The sequence below is a fragment of the Tasmannia lanceolata genome, unplaced genomic scaffold (assembly GCF_043159265.1).
Source record: "Tasmannia lanceolata isolate RefF3 unplaced genomic scaffold, GAP_Taslan_0.1 ptg000015l, whole genome shotgun sequence".
Classification (NCBI taxonomy): Eukaryota; Viridiplantae; Streptophyta; class Magnoliopsida; order Canellales; family Winteraceae; genus Tasmannia; species Tasmannia lanceolata.
Window position 1 is genome coordinate 20,272,084 of NW_027518692.1, and position 17,037 is coordinate 20,289,120.

Consider the following 17,037-nt stretch of genomic DNA (forward strand, 5'->3'; position numbering starts at 1 on the left):
CCATCCAAATAAGAGAAATGATTCTCCTTAAAAAGAGTTCTCCCTTTCATATCCGATAAATCAAATAGTAAAAATAATTTTCTTAAAAATTATGAAAAAGGTATGGTTTTTGGGGAAAGAAACTTTTCAATGTGGAAAGGCCTTTTCTTCAAACCAAACCCTTGGCTGGGGCATGGGCAACATTGGTAGGCTTATATAGTCAAGACAAGGCACTAAGATAGAAAGCATGAGAAGTGATTTGTTAGGGCCATTTGGCAGCCGAAAAACAATCTCTCTCTCTCTCTCTCTCAAACACACACACACACCATTTTCACTTCCATCTATCTGCCAAAAAAAAGGATAAAACATATATTATAATACCACTTCTCTAATCTTGGAATGATATGGTGCAATTCATTTGCATCCTTTGATAGTGCAACTTGCATAGATTTTGATTTGATCATTGATCTACACAATTCATATAGTGGGTCCATCATTGAGAACTGCAACATCAGCATGGAAGTTGAAAACAGAGAGGATAGGTCATGTGTATATCAAAAAAAGAGAAGTAAATAATTTATTTTTCTGTGACATTCTTCAGTCAGGTTTTATATAAGTAGTTGGTATTGCTACCCATTTGTTGCGGCATTTCCATGAATTATGCAAACCGAAATGCTTTGCCTCCCACATGTTATTAGGTCATCTCCAATCAGCCCTTTTACTTGCTCCATATTGTTATCCCTTAAGTAGTGTTTTTATTCTACTAATGAAGAAACATAGGCAAAAACAAGAAGAATAGAATGTTTTTACCTTCCCATCATCATAACAGTGGACTGAGGATTTGTCCCCAGCGATTTGATGAAAATAGATCCGTCAAAATTAACTATAAATTTGGTTCTCAAAATCCAAAACAAAACAAACATGGCCTAAACATACATTTGAATCCAATAATCAGGCATTAGACTCACAATGAGTTCTCAAAATCCAAAACAAACATGGCCTAAACTTTTTTTTTATGGAAATGAAAAGCCACCTCCTGTGTGTGGTTTTTAAGCACTAGAGACCATCGATTGCAAAGCCACCTAGAGAAAGGACCTGTTTCGCAGCTGAAGAACACACCTCTCTATTTGTTACCAAAACAAAAACTGCAAACTTCTCTGTTTTGTGACAGATTAGGGTCCAGGGATATCGTTGGCCATCATAAGTCAGGGCTATTGTCCTTTGTCCCACCATCATCGGATGATTATAGACCTTTGATCAAGCATGATGAAAAATGCATCCATTAAGATGTTTTTAAGCAGTTAATTTTTGTGTGCCTCAGCATTTCAAATGAGATCTTCGTCCGCCATCGGACTTTAGAGTTTAGACCCACTCTTAAATTTACACAATGATCATGAACAACAGAAACAACACCTTCTCTCCCCATCAAGCTTATAAAAAAGAATTAACAGATACATTTGAGTACACTCTTAAAACCTTTCTAACAAAATAAAGATTACATGAAGGGAACAGATGACATGATAATTTAATTCATACCCAGATAGCTAGTGAAGACATCAGGCCCGCACCGAGAAAGAGTGAGAGATAGGAGAGTATTTGCAGCTGGAAATTGCAACTCAACCTCTTGCTGAGGAAATCGGTGGCAATCAAATCGACCAAAGCCATGTAGATAAGGATGCCAGCCGAGACTGAGTCGAGCATGCCCTCTATAACTAGAGCCCTTGGGCTGTCAGGGTTATAAAAGGACGAGGCTACGGTGCCAATGCCGATCCCTGCTGGTGTCGTGATGGCGAAGAAACAGGCCATCAATGTAGCAGAGGATGTCTTGAATTGAGCCTGCACGTAATAAAAGATTTTTGACAGTATCATTAAGCATGCAAATGGAGATCAGAATCAAGGTTTTAAATTTCGGCTGAAATTCAGATTTCGGTGAGGGCCGAAACCGAAATTACCGAAATTTCGGCCCAAAAAACGACATTTCGAGCGCCTTTACCGAATTTGGGCCAAAATTTCGGGATTTCGGCTAAAATTTCGGTTTCAGTGAGGACCAAAATTACCCCCGAAACCGAAATTTAAAACCTTGATCAGAATTCCCTGGGAATACCGCAGGGGAACTACGCAATCACACCCTTGGGGATGTTCACCATGGGGTAGCAAGCCAGGGTTTATTGTATCCTTGGATATACTGGTCATCGACTGTTCACGTCGTGTTCTTGGATAAAAATATAACCAGAACAGAATTGGTGAATGTAGTCAAGATAAACTTATCCAAGCATGATAGCCAATCTCAGGAACAGCTTATCCAAGGATTTCCATCCCCGCGGTGACAACCCCAGGGCTATTTAGTATTACAGATAAAGAATTCATTCGTATATTTTAACAGTAAGTCCCCCACCCTTGAAAACTAGAGTGAGTTTATTCCAGGCTGGCATCAAACACTGTTAAATTTCCCATTCATCTCACATTTCCTGTTGCCATGGACAATTTATCCTCAGATAACAGAGCTATCGAGATTTGTATGACCCAAAACTAAGAATTAGAAGAAAAAAAGTAACAATTCAACAATGTTGCCTTTGAAAATCATGGATAATGTAATTCTATTTCAAAAAAATAAAAAATCATAGATAATGAAATCCGAGGTCTAAGTTGAGTTTCCATTATGCACAAGATTGCCTTCAAAATCATAGATAATGAAATCTTAGGTCAAAGTTGAGTTTCCATTATCCGCGACTTCTAAAGATAATGAAATCCCCTCTTTCGCAACCTTCTCTCTTCTCCTCTCTTGCGAGCTTCGGATTTGACGCCATAGTGGAGCCCGCCATCACCCGTCACAACCGATGGACTCTTCCTACGTGGCTAAAGACAATCCTTATCACTCTCAACAACCTTAGTAACAACTAGCAACTTCATACCAACTAACTCAAAATAATTCAAACAACCTCACACTAACAAGTCACCCTTCAAACAACATTGCTCTCAAGGTCAGGAATGTGGAAATGTTCCACCAACATGTTGCCGATCCTCACATGAGGAGTCTTCCGAAAATGAGTTGGACCATTGGATAAAAACTTGAGAAACAGAACAATTATTCCGTTTGATTAGTCTACAGTCCAAGATTACAGGTGTGTAACCCTACTTTGTTTAAGGAGAAAGACGTGAAAGACCGGATATATTCAAGGAGAGAAGGCTGGTTCTAGGCCGCCTTATCAATTTGTCGGAGCACATGAAATGTGCCGAAGTATCGAGGTGCTAATTTCATTTCTTCTTAGGGCCGAAGAAGGTTGTTTACACTGTTGAAGCCGAAGATATACCCAATCGCCCTCTTTAAACTCTATCGGATCGATAAGTATCTGTTAGTTGTCTCATATGGTGTTGGGCTTGCTGCAAATGTTCACATAATAACCAAACCATGGCTTCCCAACCCCACATCTCATGCTTAACCGATGTTATTGCCGACTCACCCAGAACATATTGATGGCGGAGACTGGTGATAACAAGGCCTTACAAGGAGTAGGTTTGACAGGAGAATGTTCGGTGGTATTATACTACCATTCAGCCAGAGGTTACCAGTTGACCAATTGTTTGAGTTTGTCAGCGGTCATGCATTGTAGGTAATTCTCAAGGCAGATATTCACAACCTCAAGTTTCACATCGGTTTGCGGGTGATAGGAGAAACTCATCTTCAGGATAAGTCAGTGATTCTTTGATCAAGAAGGTACTTTAGGCTGCAGTAGGCATTCTTGATCTTGAAAGGATGTATTAACAAATATTGCCACCATTTGGTTCACCGCATACACCAGTACCAACATTCTTTTTCATATGTGGAGTCCCAACTCATAGCCCAACAGCTTGGTTAACCATTTTTGTTGGCCTAAGGTGGTGATTCTTTGATCAAGAAGGTACTTTAGGCTGAAGTGGTCAGTTAAAGTCAATAGGCCTTCCATCATGCATTAATACACCGCCGATTCCCATACCAGATGCATGACACTCCACCACAAAATCCTTTGAAAAATCGGGCAATGGCAGGATGGTGTTGTTGCCATAGCTTTTTTCCCAACTCGAAGGCTTGTTTTGACTCTGTTGACCTGTGGAACGAATCTTTCTTGAGTATGGCTGTCAGTGGTTGGCTGATTTTGTTGTAATCCCGAACGAACTGTCTCCAATAACTGATTAACAGCAAAATTCATGCAAGACCCTTAAGGTTCCGGGTCGTGGCCAGCAGAGCAACCCCACCGGCCAATATGATGTGGCCGAGGTATTCTAGTGAATCTAGTCCTCGTCGTCCAAAATGCACTAAGCCTTCTTAATGTCCAGTTGGTGTGTGGCTCAAAAGTCACAAGTAAGATTCAGGTCTTGCAAATGCTTTTCTCAATTCCTCCTATACATCAAAATATGTCAAAAATATGAGAATAAATTTCCTTAGATGAGGCTGGAACATAGTTGCCAATTAGGGAAACGGAAACGGGAAACGGTACGTGAAACGGAAACGTGAAACGCGTGAAAAAAGCAAAGGGGAAACGAGAAACAGGAAACGATAGAAAAACGCATGTGAAACGCATTGGGAAACGTCTTGGGAAATGCAAGGGAAACATTTGGGAAACGCAGGGGAAACGTTTGGGAAACGCAAGGGAAACATTTGGGAAACCTAAAGGAAACGCTAGTGAAACGTACGTGAAACCTAAAGGAAACACCAGTGAAACACATAAATGTGATGGTAACACATATATTGAGAAGGACAACCCTCTTTAGTGTATTTATCTTTAAACTAGATACGGTTGTTCACAGAAAGCTAAAGGGGGTTTAAATATACCCTTTAAAAGTATTAAAATTCCAAGAAACGCATTTCACAAGCGTTTCACATACGTTTCCCAGGCGTTTCACCATTTTCCAAAAAGCGTTTCTACCCGTTTCGGAAACGCGTTTCCCACCTACCCTAGGCGTTTCCTGCTTCTATGGGCTGGAATACTTGACTCATCAAGCATTGGCAAACCATAATTCATGGCAAAGAAATCATAATGACCCTCGTGAATTCTGAAAGCCATTTCGTGAACGTCTGAAGGGTGCACATGAATTTGGTGATAGCCCAAACGCGGCTAGCTTGGAGAAGAACTTCACACCATGAAGATCTTCGAGCAAATCGTTGATGACTAGACTCAGAAATTTATCTTAGATGGTACCTGGTATCCAAGTTTAAATCTCAATAATCTATGCATATCTACCATGAATCATCCTTTTCTTCACTAGCAACATAGAAGAGAAAGGACTCATAGTTGGTTGTATAATGCCTGTGGTCCGAGTCTCACAAATTTGTCGTTCGGATGTTGGCTAACGATAGGCTCTAATGTTAGCTTGTTGGTGCCCTAATTTAAGTGGTACTCAGTGTTGATGTACTTTTCGAGGGTGTAGTCTGTGTAGTTCAGCAAAGACATGAGAGAACCCCAACAGCAACTCAGTAATATCAGGTGAAAGATCTTCCTCACTTGGCTCGGTTTGCAGCATGAACAGCCGCGCCATGTCCCAAGAGAGTGGTTTCTTCAGTTATGTATGCATTTGGGTTCTATCGATTAATCTGATTGAGCAACCCTTGCCCCCAACCCCCTCTCAAAACATGTTTTTTTCCGTTGGCGGAGAACTCCATCTTGAGCTGCGTAACATTATTGTCCCTAATGTCACCAATGATTGTACTACAAGCACCATATGACAATCGCCCAATGGGAGAAGGCGCATCTCGATCTAAAAAGTGGTCCCTTGAACCACCCATTGAAAGTTTTGGCATCTTGCTGCGCTAGCTATCTTTGTGTCATTGGTTACACACACTGTAAGAGGGCTGGTAGGTTCAACCTTGCATCCAGTTCGCTTGGCTACTTCAGGGTCAAAGAAGTTATCGGTACGTACCCTTTTACCTGAATTGTTCGGTATGAGATGGATCCAGCCAGAGCATGCACTGAGATTTGCATCTCCTCCGCGGGTTCATCAGCCACTGCTCCATCTTCATTGTCTTTGGGTGTGTCCGTCTGGTCCTCCTCACAATCTCCATGCAGCAAAAATAGTTTTTGCTTCTTGCAACTATGGCCTGGAGTAAAGCGTTCATCAAAATTATAGCACATGCCTTGCTTCCGTCTCAAACATCATTATTAGCTTATAAAAAAGCGCCTGTAGCTCAGTCCATTTCAAAAAAAATGCCTTGCTTCCGTCTCACTCACTTCTTCTTGGGTCAGGCTCTTAGTAGGTGGCAAGTTGCTCAAAGTAGGAGATATATTGTTGTTGGACATGGAGTTACCCTGCACGTAAGGTTGTAGAATGCTCTTTAGTCGTTGTGTCACAGATTCAATAGTCTCCTGTAGTTGTGCCAACACAATGGCCTGAGTTATAGCTGAGAGCTTGAACATACGAACTCCCAACCGAAATTGGTTCTTGAGGCTGCTTATTTTAACAACCGACTCATGTGAGCCTTAAATTCTATTTCTTAGCTCTTCAAACTTCTATTGGTATGCCTTGACGAGCCCTATTTGTCTGAGTTTGGTCAATTCGCCAACTGTGTCCTCATACACAGATTGCCCAAAACGAGTGAGAATTTCCTGAACAAAATCACCCCACCTAATTTCCCCAGTGGTTTTCGTGCACCATTGAAACCATTGGATGGCCTATCATCTAGGTGAAGAGAGGTCAATTGCTCCTGTACCTTTCTTCAATCCGGTTAAACTCAAAAAATTGCTCCTAATGGTAGACCTACACCTGTCCCTTCGGGTCATCCCCATTGAACTGAGGAAAATCAATCTTGGTTTATCGTTACACGTTGAAGCATGTCCCTAAACGGGATGATTCGGTCATTGTTTGCCTGCTAACCATGGTAACCAGTTCCTATTTAAGATTCATGGTCGTTACCAACTATCGTAGCTCTGTCATTGCTTATTCGAGCTTTCATAAAGGCTCTTGATGAACTCCTCCATGTGCAAACCTCTCCTCCTTTTATTCGACTTTTCCTAAGTGGCTAAAGACTCCCCTGATAACTCTCAAGTCTCAACTACCTTAGTAATAACTAACAACTTGATAACATCTAATTCAAAACATGTAAAGCCTAACAACTTCAAACGATAAACCCATTAAGCCCCAAGATGATCCTACCAAGCCAATTTGTGTTGTACATTGCACACACTAAAACAGAAGATTTAAACACATCCTACATTTACTTCCCACCAATCGCACGATTAGCATTGTCAAACAGCTGCTTTTTATTCTATCTCAACCATCCATTTTCAGGCCCTGAATAGAACAGTCAGGATCATTAAATCGGCGCAAAAAACAACTATACTATGTTTTAGGTGATGATGGAAACATCCAATTTCAGCTTTTGATTATCTATAATTATAGTAGTAGACTAAAACAAGGATAATTAAAAAGAAAAATAGAGCAGGTAGTGGGACCCACTATAATCTAGCAAAACTGCAAAAGGATTTGAATTCTTTTGGGTGGGCCCTAAACTATACACATACCTGTGAGATGCATCCCCCTAAAGCAAATCCTTCAAAGAACTGATGAAACGACAAAGCAACGATTAGAGGACGAATCGTGCAAGGGCTATGAGACACCCCTAGCGAAAGCCCAATTATCACAGAATGCGACACAATCCCAAGCTCCAAAATCTACAAAAAATAAAACATTTAAAAAACTATAGTGCGCACTACACAAACAGGCGTAAGTTAGAAACAAGCCAAAGCTTACCTGAGACACGACCACGTGGCGACCGTGCGATGATGCCCCACAATCATCCACGTCACCATGCGCATGTCCCACTTGGCCCTTCTTACGTGCAGCACCCTCGCACGTGTTGTTCCCATGCGGGTGGCTATGCCCGTGCGAAGCCACATGGGCATGAATCCCCACAATGTGCATTCCTCCTTCCTCTTCCCCCAATACTTTCCCATTCCGATCCTTCTCAACCTCAACGATTCCAAACACCGATTCCACCGATTCGACTCGCTCTCCATCTCCCCCAATTAATCCCTCAATCTCTTTTCTCTTTCTCTCCTCTTCAATCTCATGCTTTCTCTCATAATACTGAGTCCCCACAAAATCCATAACCAGAGTTCCTAGCGAGGCCACCATGGCTACGAACTCAGCGAAGGGGAAATTAGACCACGGCCTCCGCGGCAGACAGATGTCGGTCAGCGCTGACGTGGCATCCGGTAGCATGTGTACGAATCCGGTGGCTAGAATAACTCCGGCCGCGAACGCCTTCGTTACGAAGAAGAGATTTCCTTCTGTATTAAAAAACCGGTGTTTTTTTCCGACGAGCGGGAGCGAGACTCCGGCGACTCCGGCGATCAGAATTACGGCGATTGCCACCATTTTTAGCGGCAGAGCCGTTGAATCGTCCCGGCAGGCTAGGGTTTCGGCCGCGCGGGTACAACTTGTTGTGGTAATTGATCCCGAAATCATTTCTGATAAGTTTTGTGCAAAATTCAGAATTCTGAGATGAAAAATTGATAAAAAAAAATAATTTTGGGGGGGGGGGGGATTTGAAATCTTACCAGAGAGAATCTGGGTTCTGTTTCTCACATGGGCAATGATATAGACGAATGGGTCGAGATCCTGCAGTAAAAATTGAGTTCTGATTAGAAAAAAATAAAAGGGCTATGTTTTGTTCTTGTTCAGAGTAGCCTCTCAAAATACCTTGTAAAGTTGCATGTCTTAGTTTCAGGTTCTGCAATTTTCAGGAATTCAAGACAGAAGGAGGGAAGGAGTGTTGTAGAAAGAGAATTCTTTCTTTTTGTGCCAAACGCTGGGTTTTAGAAGCAACGGGTAACTTCCAGCGTTTTAATGGAAAAGAATGTCGACATTTCAATTGCTTTTTTTTAATTCATTTTTTACGCTCTGTCCTTATTTTACACGTAAGTAACGGGTGTGCGCGCGTGTTTCAGACAGAAACAGTGGGAGAAAATAATAATAATAATAATAATAAATGACTTCCTAAAGAGAAAAGTAAGGAAATGGGAGCTCATATTTGGAGAAATTACGGATTGTGGGCACCTTTTAAAACAAGAATGAAACACGGCCTAATCTCCATAATCGGGTGGTCAAAAAATCATGATTCCCTTCTGACACGGACAGAGTCTTCCTTTTTCATTACTGCCTCTTAAATTGGCACTCTTCACGAGGCTTCTTTGGGTTCGTTTCAATCTTTGCTGTCGGAAATAACTAAAGGCGGATGGATGCTTGACACGTGGTGGAAAACTTTTTTGTAACGTTGACAATCCAAAGTTAATAATTATCTTTTCTCACTTCTCTTTTGGCTTAGAAACGTTATTGAATACTCTCTTTTGGTTTAGAACGGCGACGTTATTGAATATTTCATTATTTCTCATGTCTCTTTTGGCTGAGAATGCCGCCGCATTCTAGAGTACACCGTCGGAATATTAAAGGGTACGCCTGCAGAAACATGGTGTAAGTGGAAATAAGGTGTACGCCGGCGTAAATAATGGGGTACGCAGTAGAAATAGGGTGTACGCCAGCGGAAGTAGGATGTACTAGGGCTGCAACTCAGGTCGGACGGGTTGGGTTTTGAAGAACCCAACCCTAGCCGAGAAATATCTCGGGTCGGGTTTTTTTTTCGGAAAACCCACGATTCCCAAACCCGGCCCTACCCATGATAAATCTCGGGTCGTGTCGAGTTTTTTTACGTTGACGCAATTTTTTAAGGAAAACTCTCGTTTGCAAGGCAACTCAACTCATAGAAGTAGAAAAACTCAAGCATGGCAAACTCTTTAGTGCATTAACTAATAACTAGTCCAAAAAGAATAAATTGATGCATCATACCAAATGAAAATGATTATACTCATATGGGATAAACAACAAACTATTTAGTGCATTAACTGTTTAGTTAAAACTTGAAACCCTGAGCTATAGGGGGAACGGACAGAAGATGGAAAGAGTCCCTGTGATTGTGTACGTGCGTGAGTTTTAGTTTTAGTTTTAAGTTTTCACTTTTAAAGCAACAAAGTTTTAGAGAAAAAAAAATACATACTATAACTTAAGTAACTCGGGTCAGGTCGGGCCCCTTCAAACCCGGCTCGACCCGAGATTCATGTGGGCTTTTGGAACGTAGACCCGGCTCGACCTGAAACCCAAGAAACATTTTCGGGTCGGGTCGGGTCGATGCAGATCGGGTAAAAATCAACCCAAGTTGCAGCCCTAGGGTGTACGCTGGCGGAAAAAATGGGTACCCGGCATAAATAATGGGGTGAGCCGAGGTAAATAATGAGGACTAAAAGAGACGTGTTCAATAACGTTACCGTTATAAGCCAAAAGAGAAGTGAGAAAAGATAACGCCAGCGTTCCAAAAAGTTTTCCAACACGTGTCAAGCATCGATCCGTCTCTAGTTATTTCCGACGGCTAAGATAGAAACAAACCCAAGGTTCTGTCGGTTCAAATACACATTCAACAAACCAAAAGAAGCCTCGTGAAGCGTGCCAATTTAATAGTAATAATGAAAAAGGAGGACTATGTTGATGTCAGAAGGGTATCAGGGTCTTTTGACCACCCGATTTGCCGCAATCCGTAATTTCTCCAAACATTAGCCCACATTCCGTTCTTTTCTCCTTCTTAATTGAAAGTACTCGCATACAATGACTTTACACAAAAAAAAAAAAAAAAAAAACATATAAAAATGTAGATGGAAAGTAAAAGTCGGTGTTTTATTCCTTTTTTTCCTGCGCAAGAGGGGATAAAAAATACATATTTTTAGAGTCCAAAATGGAGTTCTCATTCAAAAAAAAATTGCAGAAATGGCGGCAATCTTAGCACATCCGAACTCTCTTTGCCTGTGGTCCCACTAGAAATCTAGATACTTAACTAGTCATTATCTAGAAATTGTTGTTATTTTTGGCAAACTAGGTAGAACGTTAAATTTGCCACGTGTCAAAATCTGGTATGTTGAGAAGGTCGTAACATACAGTGTACACAGGATGTCGACATCGAAACCTGGGAGGTTACATTGCAGTATTGCACGTCGCCGCGCGTGGCATGGCTTACTCTTTAAAATTAAATACACTGAAGAGTCACTTACCCTTTAAAAAATGAAAATGATCAACTATAGAAGTCAACTTTTTGGGTCCTACAAGGGGCATACGGTGAATTGATGTAACATCCAAACCGTCCATGTGATGGGCCACAACGTAATTAGGTTGCCCAAAAAAAAAAATCATTTCCATGGGACTATCCGAACCCTTCGATCTATAAAGGAACTGCATATTATGGTAACCTCTATAGATCGGAGGGCTAGGATCATATTTTTTTTAGGAGCAACTTATTTACGTTGTGTGCCATCACATGGACAGTTTGGATCATCCTATGATGTGGTCTATGCAGTACTTTTTGAAAAAAATAAGGAACTGGGACATGTTTGGCCGAGGTGGAAAATTATTCCATGGAATATTTGTGAGCCCGATTGTGAGAATTGAGCATGGAAGTTGGACAGTAAATGAGAGAGCGCGAAAAAGTCTCTAAAAAAGGTGAAAATTGGGTTTTAGTCTCTGTTTTTTGGGGATTTTCATTCTCCCCCTCACACAACTTCTCAAGTTTCTCGTCCCCCACCCATCCCTAACAAGGGACCATAGAAATATTTTCATGGTTCTGTTACGTGCCTAATCCGCCGTAACACAAATAAACAAAAAGAAAATAGAAAAAGAGGGGAGAGAGGTTGATTCGAGGCAACCGGACCTCCTAACGGCTCGATTATAGAGGAGCCATGACTCTCCAAAACAAAGTTTCATTTGCTGCTGTAAAATTCTTATTTTCTTATAATTTCACAGAATTGCTACTACATAAATACAAGTAAGATGGAATGCCACATCACAAGCACACTTACCCACTAACAAGACACATCATAAGTAACTAGCTCCCACCAAGCTAAACACATTAGCCAAAACTAATGACCATTACACTAAAACACATACCCACTACTATGCACTAGCTAACCCCACATACAACTGTTAGGTGCCTAGATGGGTCCCACTTAGTAGATTAATTAGATATTTTAGTGAATAAGAGCAGATCTGATATATTTAGTATTTATGTTAGATTAGGATATGATAATCTTTATTTGGTTATTTCCGTTTTTATCATAAGATCTTTCTAGATTTTTCTATGTTTATCTTTAAGTGCTTTATATAAGCAGATATTACTGTTAAATGGAAAACAATGAAGAAATCTATATTAGAAATTGTGTCATTTTGCACAAAGGAGGATTGATCCTTCCCTCGAAGTGGATGAAGAGGCTCAGCTACGATCCGACGGTTCGGATCGCGCCCGCTCATGCACTATCCGTTGGAGCCCCTGGGCCCGAATTCAAGGCCCAACCCGACCTAACCTTTTCGGTCAATCCACAAGACCGATCCAACTAGATCTGGATCCAATGGCTCAGATAAAATCTGGAAAAATGAAAGGCTCCAATTGCTACGATGCGACGTGCAAAGTGTGCCTAAAAAAGCACCACTATGCGCCCTATAGCCCATGCCGTGCATGCGCTTGTACGAACGGTGCGTTGCACCGTCCCGCGGTTCCGCCCATGGCTAAGACCCATTGTGCACCATAACAAAAAAAGAGAAAAGAGTAAAGCTTTATAAGCCCAACTCTTTCTTTTTTCTCATTCGATACGGGACTACCTTTTTCCCATCACTTCTACACTCTCTTCAAAAAAGAACTTTTGCCAAAAGAAAATGTTTTCTTTTCCAAAACACGCTTAGAAATATTTTTTTAGACACTATTTTTGACCAAAACATAAGATTTTGAAAATCAAAATCTAACAGATCTTCCCTCTAAGAAGATCAAATCACGTTACGAACCGATTCGGGTACATAACAATTGGTATCAGAGCGGTCGATCATGCGCCATGGCTACGTCTTCAAAGATTTTGGATTCGATGCGTGAAGATTTTCAGAAGATCAAAACACTTGTTTTGGAATTGAAGGAATGGCAACGACAATTTGTGGAAGGCTTAAACAAAATCGACATGGTGATCGAGAAGTCTTGCATGATGAAAAAGAAAAAGAGGAGAAAAGAACGGAGAAAGAAAGAAGATAGAAGAAAAATTGAAGAAACCAAAAAAGAAAGTCTTCGTTGATTTTCAGCGTCGTTGAGTTCGTCGTCGGAAAATTCGTCATTCCTCTCGACCCATCCAACACCAGCGCGATCCCCACAACCATCCGTGCATCAACATCCAATCATTCCAAAAAAAAAAATGAAACGAAGGAACTTTGATGAACGGTCTGATGAGAATAGTTTAAAAGTGGAGCCGTGTAAACTCTTAATAACAACATGTGTAATGATGACTAATTACAAGACGAAGGGAGGAAGAAAGTGACGTAAGATCTCATTTTTCACCAACCAGCGCTTAATCTTCAACCTTGAGGACAAGGTTGATTTCAAGGCGGGTGGAATGTTAGGTGCCTAGATGGGTCCCACTTAGTTGATTAATTAGATATTTTAGTGAATAAGAGCAGATATGATATATTTAGTATTTATGTTAGATTAAGATATGATAATCTTTATTTGGTTATTTCTGTTCTTATCATAAGATCTTTCTATATTTATCTTTAAGTGCTTTATATAAGAACATATTACTATTAATGGAAAGCAATGAATAAATCTATATTAGAAATTGTGTCTTTTTGCACAGAGGAGGATTGATCATTCTCTCGAAGTGGATCAAGAGGTTGATCTTTCCTCTAAGAAAATCAAATCACGTTACGAACCGATTCGGATTCATAACAACAATATAAGAAAATACACATAACATTCCTCCCCCCTACAAACGACCTTGTCCTCAATGTCGAATTATTGGAGAAAAACTTATTTCACCAGGGTCCCAAATCTTAATGGTCGCGATCATTTGAACCTCGCATCCAAAATCCATCGTGATCAAAGTTGGGACGAAATAAGATTTTTCATCGTAAGTAACGCGTGTATCAGACATAAACAGGGGGGAGAAAAATAATAATAATAATAATAAAAAGCGACAAGATATATGACTTCTTAAATGAAAGTACTTGATAGTTGATACAGTGACTTTACATAAAAAAGTTATATAAAAAAAGTAGATGGAAAGTAAAAGTCTGTGTTTAGAGTCTAAAATGGAGTTCTTATTCAAAAAAAATAAAATTGCACACATCCAAACTCGGTTTGATTGTGGTCCCACCAGAAATCTAGATATTTAACTAGTTATTATTTAAAGAAATTATTGCTATTTTTGGCAGCGGGTAGACCGTCAGATTTGCTACGTGTCAGAATTTGGTATGCTGAGAAGGTCGTAATACAGTATGTCGAGGTCGATATCTGGGAGGTATATAGCATCGCTTACCCTTTAAAAAATGAAAATGGTTAGATAGAAAGTCACTTTTATGATCAACTATAAAAGGCAACTTTTTGGGTCCTACAAGACGTACTGTACCGACAACACTGTAGGATGATCCAAACCGTCCATTTGATGGGCCCAAAAAAAATCATTTCCCAACTCTCTGGAACTGCATATTATGGAAACCTCTATAGATCGGAGTATTTTTTGTTCATTTTGCAGGTGCAGAGATGTTTTTATCAAGTGAAAGACTGCACCAAAAGGCTCAAAAACTACGAACAGGAACTCCCCTTTTCTCCCTAGGATCTTAGCAAATTATGATGGTCACATGTTGGTTGTCAAGTTCTGAGGCTCCGTCGTTTTACTGTAATTGGGTGTACTTGTGCAAGATAAAACCTAACTACTTTTAGTGAAAAACCTATACACGATTGATCATTCACATATACCCAGTTCTTCCTCATTTGCATGATCGGATCCATTGGTCTAGAATGATAACGAAATTTTTAGTAAATTTTTCGTCCCATCCTATGTTTGGTTGCCTTTTAGCACTAGATTTTTTTTAATCTCTTGTAATGATTGCTTCTATGGTGACATGGACTCATTGTCCCATCTTTTTCTTTCATAGGGAATGATGTCATCTCTCTTTCTCTCTCTTTCCTCTCTCTCCTCCTTTCCCATATTTGGTAATGACACCCCTAAATTTTGGCAGGAATTTTAGAAATTGTAGGAAGAAAAAAAAAAACCTAGCAAATCCCGTTGACTTCACTGTTTGGATTAAAAACTCCATAGGATAAAATTTTTACTGGCGACCAACACTTCGATCGGATGATCTTAAGCGCTTGATCCATCGGCGTCGTTTATGGTTATACCAAGAAAAGCCTTACCATAATTTTTGTAGTCATTTATCTTACGCATGGGATGCCCATTAGGATGGGATCAAGACCATGTGGATCACTCACATGATGTTCTACAAGATCAGTGGTCTTGTAGAACATAGTTTCGAAACTCTCCCACATCGTAGTCTCCTCACCTGACTCGACTCCCATTACCTTCACTGGAATCGCTACATCAGTCCTACATTTTGCCCTACAAAGTCAATTAAAACTCCTTTGACTCTCCTAACTTATGTCAGCATCAACCGAGTACTCAGTCACATCAACCAAGTACTCGATTGCGCTGCACTGAATTGAATAGGATTTGCTTTGGCCTTGTTTTGATCAGCATCTGCGTTTTTGAAACCATAGTGACCTTCGGCCATGTCGTTCTTGGGTATGAAAACTATGCCACATTTGCATTCTAACTATTCATTCACACATGAATTCATGTGCATAAATTCATAAAGGGATTCATAAGAGGGATCATACAAATATGCTTGGGCTTGTCAAGGCATCAATTTACTCATCTTGGCATCAATTTACTCATCTTGCTCTTTACAGTCGCTTGTTATCTATATGATAATGGTTGAAGCTGATGGAGGCAAAAAGGACAGTGCCACCCTGTAAGCAAATGGGAAGATCTGAACCCCTTCTCCAAGTTGGTATTGCATCTCGACATTTATTATTGGGAAAGGTGTGCGTACTCGGTCGAGTAGATAAGCTTATCTACTCGGTCGGGTTAAAAACAGTGGGGGCCCACATTTTTGGGGTGATCCAAACCATTCATTTGAAAGGCCCTTACCTAGATAGGGTGTTCACCAAAAATCAGCCCCATAGGATCATCCTAACCCATCCAACAGTGGAGGGAAAAATGGGCAGATTTGTGGACAAGCTGTGTTTGTCCATTTTTTCCCATTTTCCCCTCCACTGTTGCATGGGTTAGGATGATCCTATGGGGCTGATTTTTGGTGGACACCTTATCTAGGTAAGGGCCTCTCAAATGAATGGTTTGGATCACCCCAAAAATGTGGGCCCCCACTGTTTTTAACCCGACCGAGTAGATAAGCTTATCTACTCGACCGAGTACGCACACATTTCCCTTTATTATTTTCTATATTTTTTTGATTTATGAAGCATGACATCAGTATGTTTCTATTGTATTTTGGTGGGTGTGCTGAGTTTGAACCCATGACCTTAGCCTCAAGCGCTGTGATCTTATGCTGAATAGTGATGGACAATCAAAGCTAGACCGCTAGATTCATAATATCATTTGCAGGATTCCCTGCTTTCTTTAGTGTGTAAGTAAAGCAAATTATAGCCAAAATAGGAATTGCGTAAGAAAGTGCTAAACTCACGAAAAATGAAATGATGACGCCTACAGTGTAATACACCTATTATGTAATCCAATAATCCAGCTTCTAGATTGTGTCAATGTTTATTCACTAATCCCTGAAAACATATCATGCCCCCAACCCGGGTTCCAAGACAGCATCGCATGCTCGTGGCTCACCCGCACAGGCGCACAAGGCTATCCATCCACAACAATTACCTGTATAACAAGTATGCAGAGCAACTAATGCACAGCTTAAATTAACATCAATAGGTCTTACAATTACTCTCTGAAATAAGTCACTACTCATGAGTGTTCAAACCAATAGTTAAAATAAGCGACATAAATGTCTGTGTCCACAATCGTAAGGAAATGAATCTCGTGATGTTCCGCTAGACTATCACCTCGCCCAGATTCTGTGGCGAACATCCGTACCTAATCCTCGGAATCTGTAAAATATAGATATACACGGTGTGAGCTAATGCTCAACAGTTACCAAAAA

The 17,037-nt window shown here is 40.5% G+C and overlaps 1 protein-coding gene across 1 annotated transcript; it reads right to left on the reverse strand.

Annotated features, from left to right (window-relative positions):
- Positions 1 to 891: 891 nt before the first annotated feature.
- On the reverse strand, positions 892 to 8,813 carry LOC143845396 (zinc transporter). Its single transcript, XM_077353718.1, has 6 exons — positions 8,653 to 8,813; positions 8,511 to 8,571; positions 7,702 to 8,420; positions 7,473 to 7,622; positions 1,516 to 1,815; positions 892 to 1,230 (listed from the first exon to the last, which is right to left on the reverse strand). The coding sequence occupies exons 1-6, from the start codon at positions 8,665 to 8,667 to the stop codon at positions 1,036 to 1,038; spliced, it is 1,440 nt and encodes a 479-aa protein (XP_077209833.1). The 5' UTR covers positions 8,668 to 8,813; the 3' UTR covers positions 892 to 1,035.
- Positions 8,814 to 17,037: the final 8,224 nt, after the last annotated feature.

Bases quoted from the DNA above. Each gene is read 5' to 3' on its own strand.
- LOC143845396 (XM_077353718.1), bottom strand. The intron at 7,623-7,701 runs GTAAGCTTTGGC...TATTTTTTGTAG, and splicing joins GCCACGTGGTCGTGTCTCAG to ATTTTGGAGCTTGGGATTGT. The intron at 1,816-7,472 runs GTATGTGTATAG...TATTACGTGCAG, and splicing joins TAGGGGGATGCATCTCACAG to GCTCAATTCAAGACATCCTC.